We start from the raw sequence: 22980 nt of genomic DNA on the forward strand, positions 1-22980 counted from the left end.
ATCTGTAGGAAAATCAGACAGATGTGCAAGAACTTATAGAGTGGTGATACTGGGGTACTTGAATTATCCAAATATTGATTTGGATAATGTTAGAGTAAAGGGTAAGGAGGAGGAGGAATTTCTGATGTGTTGAGGAGAACTTCATTGACCAGTACGTTCTTGTCCAACTAGGAAGGAAGTATTGCTAGATCTGGTGCTGGCAAATGACGTGGGCCAAGTGTCTGTGGGAAAACACTTGGGTAAGAGTGATCACCGTATCATAAGGTTTAGATTACTAATGGAGAAGAGCAAGGGACAATCTAAAGCAGAGCTTGTAAATTGGCAGAGCTTGTAAATTGGAATTCTCATCAATGGGATGAGAAGGGATCTAGCCAAGGTAAAATGGAGCCAAAGACTGACAAGAAAAAAACTAACGGAATAATGGGTGATCGTTAACAAAATGTTTTAGGTACAGGCTAGGGACATTCCAACAAGGGCGAAAGGTAGAAGAACCAAAGCCAGGGCTCCTTGGATAAAGAGGGAGATAGAGAATATGCTGAAACAAAATAAAAAGAGGGTGTATGATGCACGTCAGGTGAATTCGTCAAGCACGATCCAGGCCAAAGACAAGAAGTGCAGAGGAAAATAAGACTGGCAAAGACAAAATTTGAGATTAGAATGGCAGTTAACATTAAAAGAGAACCCAAAAATCTAATACCAACATGTAAATAGTAAGCAGGTAGTAAGAGGGAGGGTCAAAGGAGGTGATATATGCTTAAAGATGCAGGGTATAGCTAGAATACTTAATGAGTACTTTGTATCAGTGTTTACTAAGGAAGAGAAGGCTGACAAAATATTGGTAGAAGCGGAGATGGTAGAGGTAATGGATGGGGTGAAAATTAACAGGCAGGACGTACTGGAAAGGCTGGCTATGCTTACAGTAAGTCGCCTGGTCCGGATGACTTGCATTCCCAGGTTGCTAAAGGAAGTGGGAGTTGTGATAGCAGAAGGGCTTGCCATAATTTTCCAATCTTCCGTAGATACAGGAAGGTGTCAGAGGATTAGAGTGGCAAATTTTATTCAAGAAACGGTGTAAGGACATTCCTAGCAACTACAGATCAGTCAATTTAACAGCAGTGGGTAAGGTTTTAGGAACAATAATCAGGGGAAAAAAATCAATCAGCACTGGGGGTGGTTTGAGTTAAGGAGAGCCAGAACAGATTTGCAAAAGGTAGATCATGCTTGACTAATCTAATTGAATTTTGTAATGAAGTACGGAGGTGGTCGATGAAGGGAATGCAATGGATATTGCATATATGGATTTTAAGAAAGCATTTGAAAAAGTAACACATAAAAGGCTGGTTAATGAAACTGAGGCTCATGGAATAGGAGGGTCAGTGTCAGGTTGGATTTAAAAAAAATTAGCTTAAGGACAGAAAACAGTGAGTCGTGGTAAATGGTTGTTTTTCCAGAATGGAGGATGGTAGACAGTGGTGCTCCCCAAGGGTCAGTGCTAGGACCACTGCTTTTTTTGATATTTATAAATGACTTGGATATTAGAATACAGAGTAAAATTTACTGATGAAACCTTGGAAACTTGGAGCCGTGGAAAATATTGAGGATGATGCCAATTGACTGCAACAGGTCACAGATAGGATAGAAGAATGGGTAGACAAATGGCAGATGGAATTTAATACGTGAAGTTGTGAGGTGATGTATTTTGACAGAAGGAATAGGGAAAGGCAATCTAGACTTAACGACACATTTCTAAACAGTGTGCAGGACAGAGGGACCTTGGGGGCCACGTGCAGATTCTTGAAGGTGGCAGGACATATTGAGAGAGTAGTCAGCAAAGCATATGGAATCTTGGGCTTCATAAATAGAGGTGTTGAGTACAAAAGCAGCGAGGTGACGCTAAACCTTGATAAAGCTCTGGTTAGGCCGCAACTGGAGTATTGCGTCCAGTTCTGGTCACCACACTTCAGGAAGGATGTGAGGATCCTTGAGTGGGTACATAGGAATCTTACCAGAATGGTTCCAGGTATGAGGTATGTTAGCTACAAGGTTAGATTGGAGAAGCTGGTGTTGTTCTCCTTGAAGCAAAGGGGAGATTTGATAGAGGTGGACAAGATAATAATAGGTGTAGATACGGTAGACAAAGAAAAGCTGTTCCCATTTGCTGATGGCAGAACGACTAGCGGACACAGATTTTAGATCTCACTGCCTACGAGGGTGGTGGAAGCAGAGACGATTAATGATTTCAAAAGGAAATTGGATGGGCACTTGAGGGAAATAAACTTGCAGGGCTATGGGGATACAGCAGGGGAATGGGACTGAAATAAAAACAAGAAATGCTGGAACCACTCAGCAGGTCTGGCAGCATCTGTGAAAAGAGAAGCAGAGTTAATGTTTCGGGTCAGTGATCCTTCTTCAGAACCCGAAACGTTAACTCTGCTTCTCTTTTCACAGATGCTGCCAGACCTGCTGAGTGGTTCCAGCATTTCTTGTTTTTATTTCAGATTTCCAGCATCCGCAGTATTTTGCTTTTATTTTAGGGGAATGGGACTGAGTGGATTGCTCTGCAGAGAGCTGGCATGGACTCAATGGGCCGAATTTCATCCTGTGCCATAATGACTCTATGACTCTAAATTGACCACAGAACTAGCATGATCAGTACTCACGATACAAGATACTTCTCATTTGCTCAAGCAAAACAAAAAACAAAAACATCTGCGATTATTATGCATCAAGCAGTTGGGAAATGCATTTATTTACTACCTTACTTCCATTAGAAGCATTTACCTTGACCTATAAAGTGAATACAATAAAAAGTGGAATGAGTCCCGCTGCCAGAGATATCCACATTACATAAGAACGCGATATGGGGCCTTGGAATTCTTTCATCATACTGACATCAGCAACAGACGTTTTAAGCTCAAGAAATTTAAGGCTAGTTTTCAAATGTCGAATATATGAGGCTGTTATAAGTCATTTGTAACAGGTGTAGCTATTAAACAAGCCCATGCCTTTCTGAACAAATTCCTAATTCAGAAATGAGTAGTAGGACTGTGTATTGGAATATTTACTGGGAATGGATTTCCTGTCTAACCCAGCCTAGCAGACTGAATGCTTCCAATCTGCTAACAATACAGCTTCTTATGTGAAATTAGTTTGGAAGTGAGTTCAGACTGTATTCGTGAGTGTATGTTCACAAAAAAAAACTGAGCATAATACAGTTGATATTGGCACTAAACTGGCAATCTGGCTTTGAGATGATAAGAATGGATGGTGTGGAAAATGTTAATGTCTGAGTTTAAGATTAACCCCCATACCTGAGAAGCATAAAGAAAGCTTTGTGATGAAAGGTCATTGACCTGAACCGTTAATTCTGCTTCTCTCTCCACAGATGCTGCCAGACCTGTTGAGTATTTCCAGCACTTTTTGTTTTTATTACTATTAAAGAAAGCTTTATCTTCCATGTGACCCATGCTATTCTAATTTGAAGCACTAGGTGCCGAATATTTAAGAGTTCACCATCAGTAAAGTACCTCTAAAATTGTGGAGGTAGATGATAGGCAATCTCGTCACCTTTGGAAGAACGGGGTTTGAGGCACTGTTTCAGAAATAGTTGAAGATACTACAAGGACCGAGATGACTGAGCAGGCTGGATAGCCTGAATGTCCTTTTCTTTTCACTACATTTTTTGAGCTCAATAAGCATTACTCTGCCTGGTTTTCTGCAGCAATCTCAAGGAAAGGAAGTGAGCCAAGAAACATTTCCTTCCAGGAGAATGAAATATGAGCTAAGGCTTAGAGATCCCAAGGCCTGAAACATTTTTGATATGTGACCAAATGAGAACAACATATTTTCTGGTTCTTTCTTATATATCAGTTGTGATATAATAGAATGGCGGAACAGGTTCATGGGGTTGAATATTTGTGCTCCTATGTTCTGGAGGCATTGCCATCATCAACTGCAGAGGTAAGAAGTATAGACACTGACATTTTCATAGGTTTGTCAAAAATTCTGAATTATGCATAAACAAAGTAATCTAAAATGCACAGAAACATATCACTATAGCAAGAGTCTCCGAACCAAACTACAGAAAACTACATTGCCCAGCTTTAGATTCACAGTTGGGCTAAATTGGCTGATCTCTAAATGGACAACCAAGAATCTCAGTTCTCCAAACTGCAGCTTTAAAGTAGCTAAATTACTAAGTGCCTCAATTGTGCAAAGAACAATTCTGTGCATCAATTAGGAAAAATAATTCACTTTTTGCACTCCAGAGGCTGATCGTTTCATTTCACCAAACTCATTTACCAATTTGAAAGATAGTCTCTCTGTGAACATTAAAATCAGTATTTTCACAGATGAATAAACCTGTCACTGCTGATGAACACTTAATCAGACTGCAAGACTGCTGTCATTAAGTATACAAACTGAATGGTATATTTTGATTAAAGCTACAGCAGACAGCAAGAAGCATTTATTTTTCTTTTTAGGTTTAACATCCAGTCCATGATTAATACTTGGGAGATGCAAAACCACTTAGGAAAAGAAAAGAAATCGGCAAATCTTTGAAAAATATGTCATGAATTATTAGATACATTATCTGAAATTTCCAGCCAATACGCCTTGTGGATGCAATATTCAGCAGCAGTGTGCTCCTGCAGGATTACTATCATCCCCAGATATATGACTCTTAATAGGAGTAGCATTTCAAGGGAACAGGCAGTAGCCGCCACAAGTTCTCAATGATTCACCACAAATCGTTTAAATCAAAATGCATGTTTTACATTAATTCATGGCTGAAATGCCCATGTGCTCATAGGATCAAATATTTTAAGGGATGGAGTAGGATCAATTAGTGAAGAGGTAAAATTGGTGATGTTAGTCAATTAACAATCTAGTCCCTGCTGCACATTACCCGTTTTCTTAGCTGAAATAAGGTCAAGTTCAGCTTCAGTTGAAGCATTCTTTTGTGACTTAACATTAAAAAGCCTGTTTTCACTGCACAATTGATGGTTGTAAAAATTAATGGACTATTCTGAAATTAACTGTTTACTACTGCATGTTGTAACATCGTGACCCAAATAGATGTCACTGAGTATATCCAGGCAGTTTGAACCTTGATACAAGAATTAGTTTCCATTCATTGCAGATGGCAGGGGCTCTGAATGCCATTAATTGTGCCTCAATCCCCCACATAAAGGGATTTAAAAAAAAAAAAATTCAATGTGGTAACCAGGGGTCAGAATCGCCAAAGACCAAAAGGTCTAAAAATTAGTGCTCCAAGTCAAAAATGTCAGATCTTTTTGACAAGGAATCATGTAATTATAGCACTGTTAATGATCTGTAATAAATGCAAATGCCACCAGGCCAATTCAAATGTGTAGTTTTCCCTTAGTTTACAATCAAGACGGTGAATCAATGCATTTATATAAAATCACCAGTGATATCAGCAATCCAATATTTCAGCATTTAATAGTTAGTCTGCGCAGTTTTAACTGGTTAAACTCCAGCAATACCTCTGCATGTACCGGAACAATCCTAAAAGCTTAGATTTTTAAAAATTATTTCATGGGATGTGGGCGACGCTGGCCAGGCCAGCATTAATTGCCCATCCCTAATTGCCCTTGAGATAGTGGTGGTGAGCTGCCTTCTTGAAACGCTGCAGTCCATTGGGGGTAGGTATACCCACAATGCTGTTCGGAAAGGAATTCCAGGATTTTGGCCCGGCAACAGTGAAGGAACAGCGATATAGTTCCAAGTCAGGATGGTGTGTGACTTGGAGGGGAACCTGCAGGTGGTGGAGTTCCCATGTATTTGCTGCCCTTGTCCTTCTAGTTGGTAGAGGTTGCTGGTTTGGAAGGTGCTGTCTGAGGAGCCTTGGTGCATTGCTGCAGTGCATCTTGTAGATGGTACACACTGCTGCCACTGTGCACGGTGGTGGAGGGAGTGAATGTTTGTAGATGAGGTGCCAATCAAGCGGACTGCTTTGTCCTGGATGGTGTCGAGCTTCTTGATGTTGTTGCAGCTGCACCCATCCAGGCAAGTGGAGAGTATTCCATCACACTCCTGACTTGTGCCTTGTAGATGGTGGACAGGCTTTGGGGAGTCAGGAGGTGAGTTACTCGCCTCAGGATTCCTAGCTTCTGACCTGCTCTTGTAGCTACAGTATTTATATGGCTACTCCAGTTCAGTTTCTGGTCAATGGTAGCCCCTAGGATGTTGATAGCGAGGGATTCAGCGATGGTAATGCTATTGACTGTCAAGGGGAGATGGTTAAATTCTCTCTTGTTGGAGATGGTCATTGCCTGGCACTTGTGTGGTGCGAATGTTACTTGCCACTTATCAGCCCAAGCCTGGATATTGTCCAGGTCTTGCTGCATTTCTACACAGACTGCTTCAGTATCTGAGGAGTCACGAATGGTGCTGAACATTGTGCAATCATCAGTGAACATCCCCACTACTGACCTTATGAATAAAGGAAGGTCATTGATGAAGCAGCTGAAGATGGTTGGGCCCAGGACACTACCCTGAGGAACTCCTGCAGTGATGTCCTGGAGCTCAGATGATTGACCTCCAACAACCACAACCATCTTCCTTTGCGCTAGGTATGACTCCAGCCAGCGGAGGGTTTTCCCCGATTCCCATTGACCTCAGTTTTGCTAGGGCTCCTTGATGCCATACTCGGTCAAATGCTGCCTTGATGTCAAGGGCAGCCACTCTCACCTCACCTCTTGAGTTCAGATCGTTTGTCCATGTTTGAACCAAGGCTGTAATGAGGTCAGGAGCTGAGTGGCCCTGGCGGAACCCAAACTGAGCATCACTGAGCAGGTTATTACTAAGCAAGTGCCGCTTGATGGCACTGTTGATGACACCTTCCACCACTTTACTGATGATTGAGAGTATGCTGATGGGGCGGTAATTGGCCAGGTTGGACTTGTCCTGCTTTTTGTGAACAGGACATATCTGGGCAATTTTCCACATTGCAGGGTAGATGCCAGTGTTGTCGCTGTACTGGAACAGCTTGGCTAGGGACGTGGCAAGTTCTGGAGCACAGGTCTTCAGTACTATTGCCGGAATATTGTCAGGGCCCATAGCTTTTGCAGTATCCAGTGCCTTCAGTCGTTTCTTGATATCACGCGGAGTGAATCGAATTGGCTGAAGTCTGGCATCTGTGATGCTGGGGACTTCAGGAGGAGGCAGAGATGGATCATCAACTCGGCACTTCTGGCTGAAGATTGTTGCAAATGCTTCAGCCTTATCTTTCGCACTGATGTGCTGGGCTCCCCCATCATTGAGGATGGGGATATTTGTGGAGCCACCTCCTCCAGTTCATTGTTTAATTGTCCACCACCATTCACGGCTGGATGTGGCAGGACTGCAGAGCTTAGATCTCATCTGTTGGTTATGGGATCGCTTAGCTCTGTCTATCGCATGCTGATTACGCAGTTTGGCACGCAGATAGTCCTGTGTTGTCGCTTCACCAGGTTGACAACTCATTTTGAGGTATGCCTGGTGCTGCTCCTGGCATGCCCTCCTGCACTCTTCATTGAACCAGGGCTGGTCTCCTGGCTTGATGGTGATGGTAGAGTGGGGGATATGCCGGGCCATGGTTACAGATTGTGGTTGAGTACAATTCTGCTGCTGCTGATGGCTCACAGCGCCTCATGGATGCCCAGTTTTGCATTGCTAGATCTGTTCGAAATCTATCCCATTTAGCACGGTGATAGTGCCACACAACACGACGGACGGTATCCTCAATGTGAAGGCGGGACTTCGTCTCCACAAGGACTGTGCGGTGGTCACTCCTACCAATACAGTCATGGACAGAAGCATCTGCAGCAGGCAGATGGGTGAGGACGAGGCCAAGTATGTTTTTCCCTCGTGTTGGTTCCCCCACCACCTGCCACAGACCCAGTCTAGCAGCTATGTACTTTAGGACTCGGCCAGCTCGGTCAGTAGTGGTGCTACTGAGTCACTCTTGGTGATGGACATTGAAGTCCCCCACCCAGAGTACATTTTGTGCCCTTGCCACCCTCAGTGCTTCCTCCAAGTGCTGTTCAACCTGGTGGAGTACTGAGTCCAGTACTGAGCTGAGGGAGGGCGGTAGGTGGTAATCAGTAGGAGGTTACCTTGCCCATGTTTGACCTGATGCCATGAGACTTCATGGGGTCCGGAGTCAATGTTGAGGACTCCCAGGGCAACTCCCTCCCTACTGTATACCACTGTACCACCACCTCTGCTGGGTCTATCCTGCCAGTGGGACAGGACATACCCGGGGATGGCGATGGCAGTGTCTGGGACATTGTCTGTAAGGTATGATTCTGTGAGTATGACTATTTCAGGCTGTTGCTTGACTAGTCTGTGGGACAGCTCTCCCAACTTTGGCACAAGCCCCCAGATGTTAGTAAGGAGGACTTTGCAGGGTCGACAGGGCTGGGTTTGCTGTTGTCGTTTCTGGTATCTAGGTCGATGTCGGGTGGTCCGTTCGGTTTCATTCCTTTTTATTGACTTTGTAGTGGTTCGGTACAACTGAGTAGCTTGCTAGGCCATTTAAGAGGGCATGTAAGAGTTCACCACATTGCTGTGGGTCTGGAGTCACATGTAGGCCAGACCAGGTAAGGACAGCAGATTTCCTTCCCTAAAGAACATTAGTGAACCAGATGAGTTTTTACAACAATCGACAATGGTTTCATGGCCATCATTAGACTAGCTTTTAATTCCAGATTTATTAATTAAATTCAAATTCCACCTTCTGTTGTGGTGGGATTCAAACCCATGTCCCCAGAGAAATACCCTGGGTCTCTGGGTTACTCGTCCAGTGATAATACCATTACGCCACCACCCTACCTGCAGTTAAGAGGGAGTTAAGAGGGATATTACTCCAGAGAGAGTTCCTTATTAGGCAGAAACCATTGGGTACATGTACAATGGGAGACTGAAACATGGTCATGGATTGCCATATGTTAAACACAGCTGATTCCATCCAAAAATACATCACAGAAGTGGTAAACCTACCTCAGGTGCACAGACAATAACCATCCGCCAACCCTTCAACTGCACAAAAAAAAAGTCTCAATAGAAATCAAAAGGAGACACTGGAATATTACAGGTCAAGTTGTTTCAAGTTAAGAAAAGCTCCCAACTGAGTAAAATTCCAGATTCTAAAGCAAAACTGAGGATGCTACTGTAACGATTCACAAGGTGAGCACTAACTAGGAACTACTGCTTCCAATCTTTGGAGCAACTTTGTGGTTTTTCGGCAGACTTTTAAAAACAACAGAACTGTCTGTTCTGATTTTTTTTTTTAAAGTCTGCCGGAAAACCACGAAGCTGCCCCGAAGGTCGGAAGCTGCAGTTCCTACTCGCAGCAACTGTCAGCTGTGAAACTGACATTTGCAATTTTCTTTTAAAGCCAGTCTGGTCGGATAGGAAGAAGTCAATGGTGGATTTCTGAAATCCCAATGTTGCAAATCTGCCATTTGGTGGATATTTCTTATTCCTGGGTAACTTTGAACACCAATCCTTGTCACACAGAGAAGAAAGGGATCAGAGGACAGCCTTTGCCTTTTCGCTCTGAAACGGACTGGTTGGAACAGTAGACACATATTTCTCCCTCGTTAGTCAAAGAAGCTGAGATACGTCAGGGTTGAGGTATGAACATGAATGACCTATAACAGAAACGGTTCGTGCCTGTTGGTTCAGATATCACTTGTAAGTAAGTTTCCATCCAGAATGCTGCCAGTGATGTATCATTTGTTATATTAGTAGTAATGAATTTGGCCTAACCATCAGCCTCAAGAAAACGAACATCATGGGGCGGGACGTCAGCAATGCTCCATCCATCAATATTGGCGACCACGCTCTGGAAGTGGTTCAAGAGTTCACCTACCTAGGCTCAACTATCACCAGTAACCTGTCTCTAGATGCAGAAATCAACAAGCGCATGGGTAAGGCTTCCACTGCTATGTCCAGACTGGCCAAGAGAGTGTGGGAAAATGGCGCACTGACACGGAACACAAAAGTCCGAGTGTATCAAGCCTGTGTCGTCAGTACCTTGCTCTATGACAGCGAGGTCTGGACAACGTATGTCAGCCAAGAGCGACGTCTCAATTCATTCCATCTTCGCTGCCTCCGGAGAATACTTGGCATCAGGTGGCAGGACCGTATCTCCAACACAGAAGTCCTCGAGGCGGCCAACATCCTCAGCTTATACACACTACTGAGTCAGCGGCGCTTGAGATGGCTTGGCCATGTGAGCCGCATGGAAGATGGCAGGATCCCCAAAGACACATTGTACAGCGAGCTCGCCACTGGTATCAGACCCACCGGCCGTCCATGTCTCCGCTTTAAAGACGTCTGCAAACGCGACATGAAATCCTGTGACATTGATCACAAGTCGTGGGAGTCAGTTGCCAGCGTTCGCCAGAGCTGGCGGGCAGCCATAAAGACGGGGCTAAAGTGTGGCGAGTCGAAGAGACTTAGTAGTTGGCAGGAAAAAAGACAGAGGCGCAAGGGGAGAGCCAACTGTGTAACAGCCCCGACAAACAGATTTCTCTGCAGCACCTGTGGAAGAGCCTGTCACTCTAGAATTGGCCTTTATAGCCACTCCAGGCGCTGCTTCACAAACCACTGACCACCTCCAGGCACTTATCCATTGTCTCTCGAGATAAGGAGGCCAAAGAGAAATAGGAAACAGACATAATTCACTGGAAAACTACTGTTTGTTCACTGTGCTCAGTAAAAATAAACCAATTTGTTGGCTTTACAATCAGCCTGATCTCACAAGAGTGCTTTCCAGTTCACTTTCTCAAAAGCCAGAATAGACATAGCAGTACACGTTAGAGCATAGCACCCAATACATGCAACGAGCAGTGTATTGTTGTACTTCGTAAATTAAGCCATCATTTAACTAGATATTGGGCAGTAATGGTACTCTCCAAATCAGAGAGGATCTAGGGTCCACTTAAGGGACCGTTTGGTAAAACTGAACTGGAGAATACCTACTCTTTTTGATGGTTATCTCTTCGATTAAAAGCATACACACACATATAAAATTGCCATTTGAAAATGTAATAAAATAATTTCTTTAAGATGGAAATATTAATAAAATTGGGACGGTTTTTTGTTAGAACAGAGAAAATTAAAGGGTGATTCGATTGAGGCATTTCAAATTATCAAAAGTTGGGACAGAATGGTTTGAAACAGCTTGTTTCCAGTGATTGAGGGATCTAGGACAAGGAAACAGAAGATGAAATGCAAGAGATTTAAGAGAGAAGAAAATTAAACAGAGGGTTATGAGGTTTGGAATGCACCACCAGACATACTGCTTGAAGCAGAGACTATCTGAACATTAAGAACAGAAACAACAACAACAACTTGTATTTATGTAGCGCCCTTAATGTAATAAAACATCCCACGGTGTTTCACAGGGGCATTATAAAATAAAATGATACCGGGCCACAATAAGGAGGTATTAAGGAAGTTGACCCAAAGCTTGAGCATAGGGGTGTGCTTTGAAGAGTGTCTTAAAGGAGGAAAGCGAGGTTGAGAGGCAGAGGGGTTTAGGGAGCGAATTCCAGAGCTTAGGGACTAGGCAGCTAAAGACAAAGTGCCACCAATGGTGGAGCGATTAAAATGGGGGTTGCTGAAGAGACCGAAATTAGAGGAGTGCAGAAATCTTGGCATTTGGTGCGAGTTAGGATATGGGCAGCGGAGCTTTGGATGAGCTCAAGTTTACAGAAAGTACAGGGTAGTAGATAGGATAGCTAGCTAACAAAAGTGGTGGGAAGGGATATGGGAACAGAGCAGGCACGTGGGATTAAGATTACTGCTCATGTGGGGGATAAATACCAACACTGACTGACTGAATCGGATGGCTGTTTTGGTACTATAATTCTTTGTACATGTGCAACTTCGCACAAGGAATGAGGGCGTTGTAAAATGAGCCGAATGATTCCAATTTCAAAGTGGCAGCGCCGGTCCAATTCTTTGAACCCAAATATCCTATATGTCAAGATTTTCTAAAATACGTGGCATTTTCAACATTTGCAGAAGCAATGCTGATGGCTCAGTATCAATGGATGATAGAATCCGTTGCTGGCATTGTATCAACAATCAGGTATACATCACGTGGTATCAGGGATAGGCCAGATTAAAAAAAACGACCAGCTATTCTATTCTCAATCGCTATCCGGTGCCACCTGCTGTAAATGTGTGTGTCTGGGTGTTGGATGACATTAGACCTGGGCGCAGCTGTCATGTGTCAACGAAGTACTTGCTGACACCATCAAGATTTATACAAGAAAGGAGACTCAAGCAATGTACCAGAGATAGAACCATATTCCACCAAGCAGCCAATGCTGTCAGGGAAGGGGAGTAAATTGACAGGAAATGGAGGGAGAAAAAGAACTACCACATACTGATCAGTTTAATAAACACTTTTATTCCGTTCCCAAAGAGGCAAACAAACAGTGAGGGTGATGCCTCGCCTCGTCGAAGTGCCGCAGGGGAGTGCAGTGGAAACTGGACAGATACCAGTGAGTGGGAATGTCCCAGAGGACATGGGGAAGATTAGCAAAAAGACCCTCCCCACAGTAAAGAGAAAAGGGAAACAAAAATGCCCTAAAGTGAACAGCACCTGTATGACTCACCGAAACACTCAAAGTGTGGTCAGGGGTGAATCTACCTATTGCAGAATCCAATGATCAGGGCTCAAATCCAAAGCTAGTCAAATCCCACAATTTCACTTCAGACCCCAACCAGAACAAGAACCCAGAGGAGATTTCAGACACCTCACTGGGGCTTAAAACCGATTTATTACCCAATACCACCATAAGGAGAGAAATTGGCAAGGTACTGGAACCTGAAGGGTTAGAACCACATGTTGCAGAAACAGCAGCTGAGGGGTTAAAGCTTGTGCATAAAGGAGAACTTACCCTAGACAATTATGGAAATTTGCAGAGACCAAGCTTCCCCAACAACCACATGTTTATTGAGATGCCCATTCCCAGGTTATTACAAACTGATACTAAAGAAACTTTAAACCCATTGGACAACACATAACCCTCCCAGACAAACTTCAAAGGAAAAAAGGGAAAATAAAATCAGCCTGGCTGTTGTAGAGAAAAAGAAAGATAAGCTGCAACAATTCTAAAATTTCTGAGTGAATGAGTGTGAATGAAAAATTAATGCGCGATTTCTTTTATTTTCAACTCCCATAATGAAATGCTCCCATTGTCGCATTTCATTCTGTGTGGTATGGGGGTGTTACGAAAACCCCACATGCCAAATGGGAAGCATTAATTTCATCGATTGGAACTTTGCCTGAGACATTTACTGCAAATTCTTACAAATAACTTTTTAAAAAGAAAAGCTAGGAGCCAAGATGGCCACGGCAATTTGCATATGAATCATCAACAGCGTAGACTGGAGACAAACATTATTGACTCAACCTAGCCAGAACAATGGGGGTGCTCTCTGATTCAATTACCTAAGATGGCCTTATCAATGCAGTCGTCAAGAGCCATCGACACCCATTGACTTTGAAAGAGCCAACTCCCTTCAAGTGTGACTGAACAGCTTAACGTGTGGCTCATTGAATCTGAGAATGTCATTAACCCAACAAAGAGCTTTGGGAGTATCTTGTGACTGCTGTGCAGCTTTGGTGACGCTAAGTTTGGTCAGTCAGAAGGCAGAGCAGTAACTGAAAAGCCATCCACACAGCAGCTCGCTCTCTCTCTCCAGTAAAGATCCAGAGAAGCCTCAGTTGCAGGTAGTAAAGCCAAGACTACAGACCACCACAACCAACAACTAGGATACAAGGGTCAAAAGCCCTCTCTTCGCCTTCTGGAGTCTGAGAAGCAAGCCCGAACCGTAGACGTGACCCAGTGAGGACTGCAGGACTACAATTTCAACTAAGAACTCTAGGACTGCTGAACTGTATTTAAATTCCATTTATTTCAGACTCTACTCCAACCACCCAACTCTTGTTCCCCTCTGTAATCTATTTGTGTGTGTCTCTCATGTGTGAATGGGAGCTTGGATGCGTAGCATATTTTAGTAATATTAACCGGTTTAGAGTGTTAAAGATAATAAACTTATATCTTTCTTGTTTAAATCCAAGAAAATCTGTCTGACTGGCTCTTTTGCAATTAAATTAGAGAAACAGGAGTAAGTGCTCACTGAGGTGGAAAATTCAATCACTGACAAAAAAAGGAACCCTTTTGCGCTAAACTCAGAGAAGGGGCGAAAAAGGAGCCTGAGGCCCTTTCCTCATCTGGCCGTAACAAACTCAACATATGCCACCCTTTCCATCTCTTCAAAAAGCCATGGCTGCCCATTTTCCACACTACCTTCCTCCAGATCTCCAACTTTAATGTTTGCACGATGATTCCTCATCTTGCCTGCAATCTCCTATTAAACACACTGTATAAAGCTAAGTTGTTATCGGATTTACTATGACACCATGCAGCTCTAGAAGCAGAGTCACTAAAGAACAAATTGAGAATTTTAGTGTGAAATTGTTAGGGTTTAAACATGTGCTGATGCACTGGGAATATATTTCAGACAACATTTTGCTCAAGCTTTACTTAATGAATAAAGGAAAATGAAAAGCAACTTCCTCTGTGAAATACTGAAACGTTGTACTCACCTGGCTGTTGATTCTGTGGGTTCCTGGGAATACTCAGGATCTCTACAAATATCAGAGTTCGAGCTGCACAAACAGAATAAAAAATTTGAATGAAAACTTAGACACAAGTTAAAACTATCATACTCTGGAGAAACTTGACCGAAATACCAAACAGTGGTGTGAATCTACTGTCTAACAATAACAGGAGCTGGCAGTGATTTGCTTTCCAGTGCTAAATGAGAACATCTCTTGTAATAGAACAGTGCATACCACAGATATGGCAGCAATAAACCAATGAGAATCCATCATCACATGCACTTCAATCAGAAAGATGGAAGGCATTGTGTTGTTGCTCAAAACACTGCCAATCTTCACCAACCAGCAAAGAGAGCACTGGTGCAGATTGGGAGTGGGGCGGGGAGGGCAGATGGTTAGGGGGGGTGGGTGTGAAAATCACTGCCAAATGTGATCCTGTCCTCACCCAATACCCATACATAGGTATTTTCCAGTCCTGATCAGTGAATAGTGGTCAAATTCATGAACCCTGGCTGATTTCATCTTCCTTACCCAGGAATGTGGAGGGCAATCTCAATCATGGTTTAGTGGGTAGCACTCTTGCCTCTAAGTTAGAAGATTGTGGGTTCAAGTCCCATTCAAAGTCTTGAGAACAAAGTCTATAGGCTGACACTTCAGTGCAGTAGAGGGAGCGCTGCACTGCTGGAGGTTCCGTCCTTTGGATTAGACATTAAACAGAGCCCCTATGCTTCTCTGAAGTGGACACTAAAGATCCCACGGCACTATTTTGAAGAGAAGGGGAGTTCTCCCCGATGCGGAGGCTAATGTTTGTCTCTCAATCTAAGCACTGCAGTCCTGCCACGTCCAGCCGTGAATGGTGGTGGACAATTAAACAACTAAATGGAGAAGGTGGCTCCACAAATATCCCCATCCTCAATGATGGGGGAGCCCAGCACATCAGTGCAAAAAATAAGGCTGACGCATTTGCAACAATCTTTAGTCAGAAGTGCCGAGTTGATGATCCATCTCGGCCTCCTCCTGAAGTCCCCAGCATCACAGATGCCAGACTTCAGCCAATTCGATTCACTCCACATGATATCAAGAAATGGCTGAAGGCACTGGATACTGCAAAGGTTATGGGCCCTGACAATATTCCAGCAATAGCACTGAAGACCTGTGCTCCAGAACTTGCCGTGCTCCTAGCCAAGCTGTTCCTGTACAGCTACAACACTGGCATCTGCAATGTGGAAAATTGCCCAGGTATGTCCTGTACACAAAAAGCAGGACAAGTCCAACCCGGCCAATTACCGCCATATCAGCCTACGCTCAATCATCAGTAAAGTGATGGAAGGTGTCATCAACAGTTCCATCAAACAGCACTTGCTTAGCAATCCTGATCACTGATGCTCAGCTTGGGTTCCGCTCAGCTCCTGACCTCATTACAGCCTTGGTTCAAACATGGACAAAGGAGCTGAACTCAAGAGGTTAGGTGAGAGTGACTGCTCTTGACATCAAGGCAGCATTTGACCGAGTATGGCATCAAGGAGCCCTAGCAAAACTGGAGTCAATGGGAATCAGGGGGAAAACCCTCCGCTGGCTGGAGTCATACCTAGCACAAAGGAAGAAGGTTGTGGTTGTTGGAGGTCAATCATCTGAGCTCCAGGACATCACTGCAGGAATTCCTCAGGGTAGTATCCTAGGCCCAAACATCTTCAGCTGCTTCATCAATGACCTTCCTTCAATCATAAGGTCAGAAGTGGGGATGTTCGCTGATGATTGCACAATGTTCAGCACCATTTGCGACTTCTCAGATGCTGAAGCAGTCCGTGTAGAAATGCAGCAAGACCTGGACAATATCCAGGCTTGGTCTGATAAATGGCAAGTAACATTCGCACAACACGAGTGCCAGGCAATGACCATCTCCAACAAGAGAGAATCTAACCATCTCCCCTTGACATTCAACGGTATCACCATCGCTATATGCCCCACTATCAACATTCTGGGGTTTCCATTGACCAGAAACCTAACTGGAGTAGCCGAATAAATACCGTGGCTACAAGAGCAGGTCAGAGGCTAGGAATCCTGCAGTGAGTAACTCACCTCCTGACTCCCCAAAGCCTATCCACCATCTACAAGGCACAAGTCAGGAGTGTGATGGAATACTCTCCACTTGCCTGGATGGGTGCAGCTCCAACAACACTCAAGAAGCTCGACACCATCCAGGACAAAGCAGCCCGCTTGAATGGCACCCCATCCACAAACATTCACTCCCTTCATCACCGACGTACAGTGGCAGCAGTATATATCATCTACAAGATGCACTGCAGCAGCACATCAAGGGTCCTTAGACAGCACCTTCCAAACCCACCTCTACCACCTAGAAGGACAAGGGCAGCAAATGCATGAGAACACCACCACCTGCAAGTTCTCCTCCAAGCCACACAGCATCCTGAATTGGAACTATATCGCCGTTCCAAAATCCTGGAACTCCCTTCCAAACCTACCCCACATGAACTGCAGCGGTTAAAGAGGCAACTCACCACCACCTTCTCAAGGGCAATTAGGGATGGACAATAAATGCTATCCTAGCCTGCGACACCCACATCCCATGAATGAATAAAAAAAATGCAAAGCTTTCTTTTTCTGAGATAAACCAAATTAACATATAGCTGGAATTGAACTTGGAGCTAGTCCTTATGAAGTTTAAACAATAACCACTTTCCAATAGAGGGAAGCAGATTTGCAAAATAATTCCAATGGACAATATTTCTAGGCAGCATCTTGCATTTGAAACTCTCATTAGAAAGTTTTTCCCCCTTTCAGATTACAGATACATGCATGATTGGCTCACTGCTGTGAGACCAGATCATCTCGTCAGAGATGTTTCATCTTACTGAGCGCTAACGATCTCTTAACATTTCACAACAGGCCCTTCAGCTGAATAAAAAACCCTGAGAAAGATGGTCTTTTGAGTCAATTTCTCTTAATATGGAATGTTTAGAATTGCAGAAGAGAAGAATATTTAAACACATTTTTAAATCTAGTCTTATTTTGACAGAAAAGACATTTGTCAAATTTTAACTTGTATTATTGCCATAAAAAATTGGAATATTGGAACAGCAGATGCAGAAGATTGTGATTCAGAGTATTGTTTCAGGATTCCCCGCAGCAGTTCTACATATCAAAGTTGCAGTGCTTCATCAGAAATATTGCATTACACTATAGCAGGTCCATTAATCCCCACATACGTTTAGAGCAGAGTGCAAATTAATTCAGACTATTCAATTAATTTGACACCTGACGAAAAATTCCAGTACAACAAATGGTATGGATCCACATACGACAGTTCTCTTCTCTTCTCTCTGGTCTCCCTGTCTCGAGAGACAATGGGTAAGCGTCTAGAGGTGGTCAATGGTTTGTGGAGCAGCGCCTAAAGGCCAATTCTAGAGTGACAGACTCTTCTACAGGCGCTACAGATAAAATTGGTTGTCGGGGCTGTTACACAGTTGGCTCTCTCCTTGCACTTCTGTCTTTTTTCCTGACTACTGCTAAGTCTCTTTGACTCGCCACTCTTTAGACCCGCCTTTATGGCTGTCCGCCAGCTCTGGCGCTCACTGGCAACTGACTGGTCAATGTCACAGGACGTCATGTCGCGTTTGTAGATGTCTTTAAAGCGGAGACATGGACGGCCAGTGGGTCTGATACCAGTGACGAGCTTGTTGTACAATGTGTCCTTGGGGATCCTGCCATCTTCCATGCGGCTCACATGGCCAAGCCATCTCAAGCGCCACTGGCTCTGTAGGGTGTATATGCTGGGGATGTTGGCCGCCTCGAGGACTTCTGTGTTGGAGATACGGTCCTGCCACCTGATGCCAAGGATTCTCCAGAGGCAGCAAAGATGGAATGAGTTGAGACATCGCTCTTGGCTGACATGCGTTGTCCAGGCCTCGCTGCCGTAGAGCAAGGTACTGAAGACACAGGCTTGAAACACTCGGACTTTGGTGTTCCGAGTCAGTGTGCCATTTTCCCATACCCTCTTGGCCAGTCTGGACATAGCAGCGGACGCCTTTCCCATGCGCTTGTTGAATTCTGCATCAAGAAACAGGTTACTGGTGATAGTTGAGCCGAGGTAGGTGAACTCTTGAACCACCTCCGGAGGGCAGTCACCGATATTGACGGATGGAGCATTTCTGACGTCCTGTCCCATGATGTTTGTTTTCTTGAAGCTGATGGTTAGGCCAAATTTGTTGCAGGCAGCCGCAATCCTGTCGATGAGTCTCTGCAGGCACTCTTCTGTGTGGGGTGTTAATACAGCATCGTCAGCAAAGAGGAGTTCCCTGATGAGGATTTTCCGTACTTTGGTGTTCGCTCAAAGACGGGCAAGGTTGAACAACCTGCCATCTGATCTTTTGTGGAGGAAAATTCCTTCTTCTGAAGACTTGAACGCATGTGAGAGGAGCAGTGAGAAGAAGATCCCAAACAGTGTAGGTGCGAGAACACAGCCCTGTTTCACACCACTCAGGATAGAAAAGGGGTCTGATGAGGCACCACTATGCTGAGTTGTGCCTTTCATATTGTCATGGAATGAGGTGATGATACTTAGTAGCTTTGGTGGACATTTGATCTTTGCTAGTAGTCTGAAGAGACCACGTCTGCTGACGAGGTCAAAGGCTTTGGTGAGATCTAAGAATGCAACGTGGAGGGGCATCTGTTGTTCACGGCATTTCTCCTGTCGCTGGCGAAGGGAGAATAGCACGTCAATGGTGGATCTCTCTGCTTGAAAGCCGCACTGTGCCTCAGGGTAGACACGCTCAGCCAGCTTCTGGAGTCTGTTTAAAACAACTCGAGCGAAGACTTTCCCCACTATGCTGAGCAGGGAGATTCCACGGTAGTTGTTGCAGTCACCGCGGTCACCCTTGTTCTTATAGAGGGTGATGATAGTGGCATCGCGCATGTCTTGTGGTATTGCTCCTCATCCCAGCACAGGCAAAGCAGTTCTTGGAGTGCAGACAGTATAGCAGGCTTGGCACTCTTGATTATTTCAGGGGTAATGCCGTCCTTTCCAGGGGCTTTTCCAGTGGCTACAGAATCAATTCCTCACTGAGTTCCGATTTTGTTGGCTGTTCGTCCAGCTCATCCATGACTGGCAGAGACTGGGCTGCATTGAGGGCGGTATCAGTGACAACATTTTCCCTGGAGTACAGTTCTAGGTAGTGCTCCACCCAGCGGTCCAATTGTTTGCATTGGTCAGTGATCGTTTCCCCTGATTTAGACTTGAGGGGGGGGCGATCTTCTTGATGGTTGGCCCAAAAGCTTTCTTAATGCCATCATACATTCCTCTGATGTTGCCAGTGTCGGAAGCCAGCTGAATATGACTGTATAGGTGTTGCCTGTAGTCATTCGCACAGTGCCTGGCTGTTCTTTGTGCAGCGCTTCTAGCTACTTTAAGTGCTATGGATTTTAACTCGCTGGGGGCTTTCTTGTAGTTCAACAGTGCAGTGCGCTTAGCGGCTATGACAGGTTCCAGCTCTTCAAAGTGAGATTGAAACCAGTCTGCATTCTGCTTCTCACGTTTGCCAAAGGTGGTCATTGCTGAGTCATAGATGGCATCTCTGATGTGAGCCCACTTCGTCTCTACATCCCCTGCAGGAGTGTTTTGAAGGGCTTTTTCAAGTGAATTTAGAAACTTATGTAACAGCTGTGGATAAGAAATTCTGTTAGTACTGATGCGCGGGCGGCCCTTCTGCTTGGAGTGATGTAGCTTCTTTGGTTTGAAACTAATTTTGCTGCACACCAGGGAGTGTATCGCAGTCCACACTGTGGAAGCTGCGTGTGATTTGGACACTGTTTATAGAGGCTCGCCTTGTGACGATGATGTCCAGCTGGTGCCAATGACGTGATCTTGGGTGTCTCCATGAAACCTGGTGACAGGGTTTAGTATGAAAGAACGAGTTGGTGATGCAGAGGTTGTGATAGATACACAACTCCAGCAGTCTCTGTCCATTCTCATTCATCCTTCCAATGCCATAGCGCCCAAGGCAGGCCAAGGTTTACTTGTTAGGGCCCCTGCTCAGGGATAGGAGCTAACAATCCCACTGCCTTGTGGGCATCTCGGGAGAGACCAAGGCTAAGGGAGTAAACCCTAACAGAAAATCTGGAGCGGAACCCCGAAGGCGGTCATGTGTCACCTTTGGCATGTTTCCGGCAGTTCCTGCAGCCATACGTTGTGCTCTGCACTCCTTTGGACCCCACTAGGAAGGCCGAGAGGGGGCTTTTGATGCTTGGGCAACTCACAACCTCCATAGATTCCGCTCAGGCATGCACCATGGAGAGGTCACTCCATAGTTGAAAGTTTTTGTCCCGCCACAGTCCACCTGCTTCAATGGGTGCTTGGAGCTCAGGGTCATTGCCCGACAAGTGGACTGTAACACCGCACCAAACAGCATGACAAAAAAACGAAAGAAGGTACCAGCCCTTCGTTTTGCAAGCTGGAATGTCAGAACTGTGTGTCCTGGCCTGTCGGAAGATCTTACACAAATCAACGACTCTCGGAAGACCGCCATCATTAACAACGAGCTCAGTAGACTCACTGTGGACATTGCAGCACTTCAAGAGACACGCCTCTCTGCGAGCGGATCTCTAAGAGAGCAAGACTACACCTTCTACTGGCAGGGTAGGGATCCTGAAGAACCAAGACAGCACGGAGTGGGCTTCGCCATCAGAAACTCTTTGCTCAGCATGATAGAGCCACCTTCAAATGGCTCGGAATGCATACTGTCCATCTGACTGCTCACCGCCTCTGGCCTAGTACACCTACTCAGCATCTATGCTCCAACACTCTACTCCCCACCTGAATTTAAAGACCAGTTCTACAAGGAACTCCATAATATCATTAGTAGCATTCCTAATACCGAACATTTGTTCCTGCTGGGGGACTTTAACGCCAGGGTTGGGGCCGACCATGACATAATACAGTACTATGCAGATAAGTATGTGTGTTACCTTGGACAATGTCGACTGAAGGTAGCAATCTTCGAGTACCACAACTACTAAGTTTATAGATTTGTCAACTTGGTTCAATGGTCTGGTATTATGGGCACAAAAACCCACAGAATGCAATCATAGAAAGATACAGCACAGAAAGAGGCCATCATACATACGAATTAGGCACGGAAGTAGGTCACTCAGGCCCTTGAGCCTGCTTCGCCATTGAACAAGATCATGATTGTAAACTCAACTCCACATTCCCGCCTAACCCCATTAACCTTTCACCCGCTTGCTTATCAAGAATCTATCTACCTCTGCCTTAAAAATAGTCAAAGACTCAGCTTCCACCGCCTTTTGAGGAAGAGAGGTCCAAAGACTCACGACCCTCTGAGAAAAATAATTTCTACACATCTCTCTTAAATAGGCGACCCCTTATTTTTAAACAGTGACCCCAGTTCGAGATTCTCCCACAAGAGGAAACATCCTTTCCACATACACCCTGTCAAGACCCCTCAGGATTTATAAGTTTCAATCAAGTCGCCTCTTACTGTTCTAAACTCCAGCAGATACAAGCCTAGCCTGTCCAAGCTGTCCTCACAAGACAACCCGCCCATTCCAGGTATTAGTCTATTAAACCTTCTCTGAACTGCTTCCAACGCATTTACATCCTTCCTTAAATAAGGAGACCAATACTGTACACTGTACTCCAGATGTGGTCTCACCAATGCCCTGTATAGCTGAAACATAACCTCCCTACTTTTGTATTCAGTTCCTCTCGCAATAAATGATAACATTCTATTAGCTTTCCTAATTACTTGCTGTGCCTGCATTAAACCTTTTGTGATTCATGCACTAGTACACCCAGACCCCTCTGCATCTCAGAGCTCTGCAATCTTTCACCATTTAGATAATATGCTTCTTTTTTATTCTTCCTGCCAAAATGTACAATTTCACATTTTCCCACATTATACTCCATTTGCCAGATCTTTGTCCACTCACGTAACCCCTCTCTATCCCTTTGTAGCCTCCTTATGTCCTTTTCACAACTTACTTTCCAATTTGTCTTTGTGTCATCAGCAAATTTAGCAACCATACCTTCATCTAAGTCATGTGTATAAATTGTAAAAAGTTGAGGCCCCAGCACACTACTCGTTACATCGTGTCTACCAGAAAATAACTCATCTCTGCCTACTCTCTGTTTCCTGTTAGATAACCAATCTTCTATCCTTACCAATTTGTTACCCCCTACACCATGAGCTTTTATTTTCCACAATAACCTATGATGTGCCACCTTACCAAATGCCTTCTGGAAATCTAAGTACAGTACGTCCATCGAATCCCCTTTGTCCACAGCA

At 44.6% G+C, this 22980-nt stretch overlaps 1 protein-coding gene across 2 annotated transcripts in view; it reads right to left on the minus strand.

Annotated features, from left to right (window-relative positions):
* Positions 1 to 22980, minus strand: part of rad18 (RAD18 E3 ubiquitin protein ligase) — a 396256-nt gene that overhangs the window by 21210 nt on the left and 352066 nt on the right. Inside the window, exon 12 of one of the 2 annotated variants that reach the window (XM_068051446.1) lies at positions 14645 to 14707. The exons of the other annotated variant lie outside the window; for it this stretch is intronic. Coding sequence (XP_067907547.1) covers positions 14645 to 14707 — 63 coding nt within the window. The remainder of the gene's footprint in view (positions 1 to 14644; positions 14708 to 22980) is intronic. 2 annotated transcript variants of the gene reach the window in all.

Source organism: Heterodontus francisci, chromosome 19 (genome assembly GCF_036365525.1).
Source record: "Heterodontus francisci isolate sHetFra1 chromosome 19, sHetFra1.hap1, whole genome shotgun sequence".
Classification (NCBI taxonomy): domain Eukaryota; kingdom Metazoa; phylum Chordata; class Chondrichthyes; order Heterodontiformes; family Heterodontidae; genus Heterodontus; species Heterodontus francisci.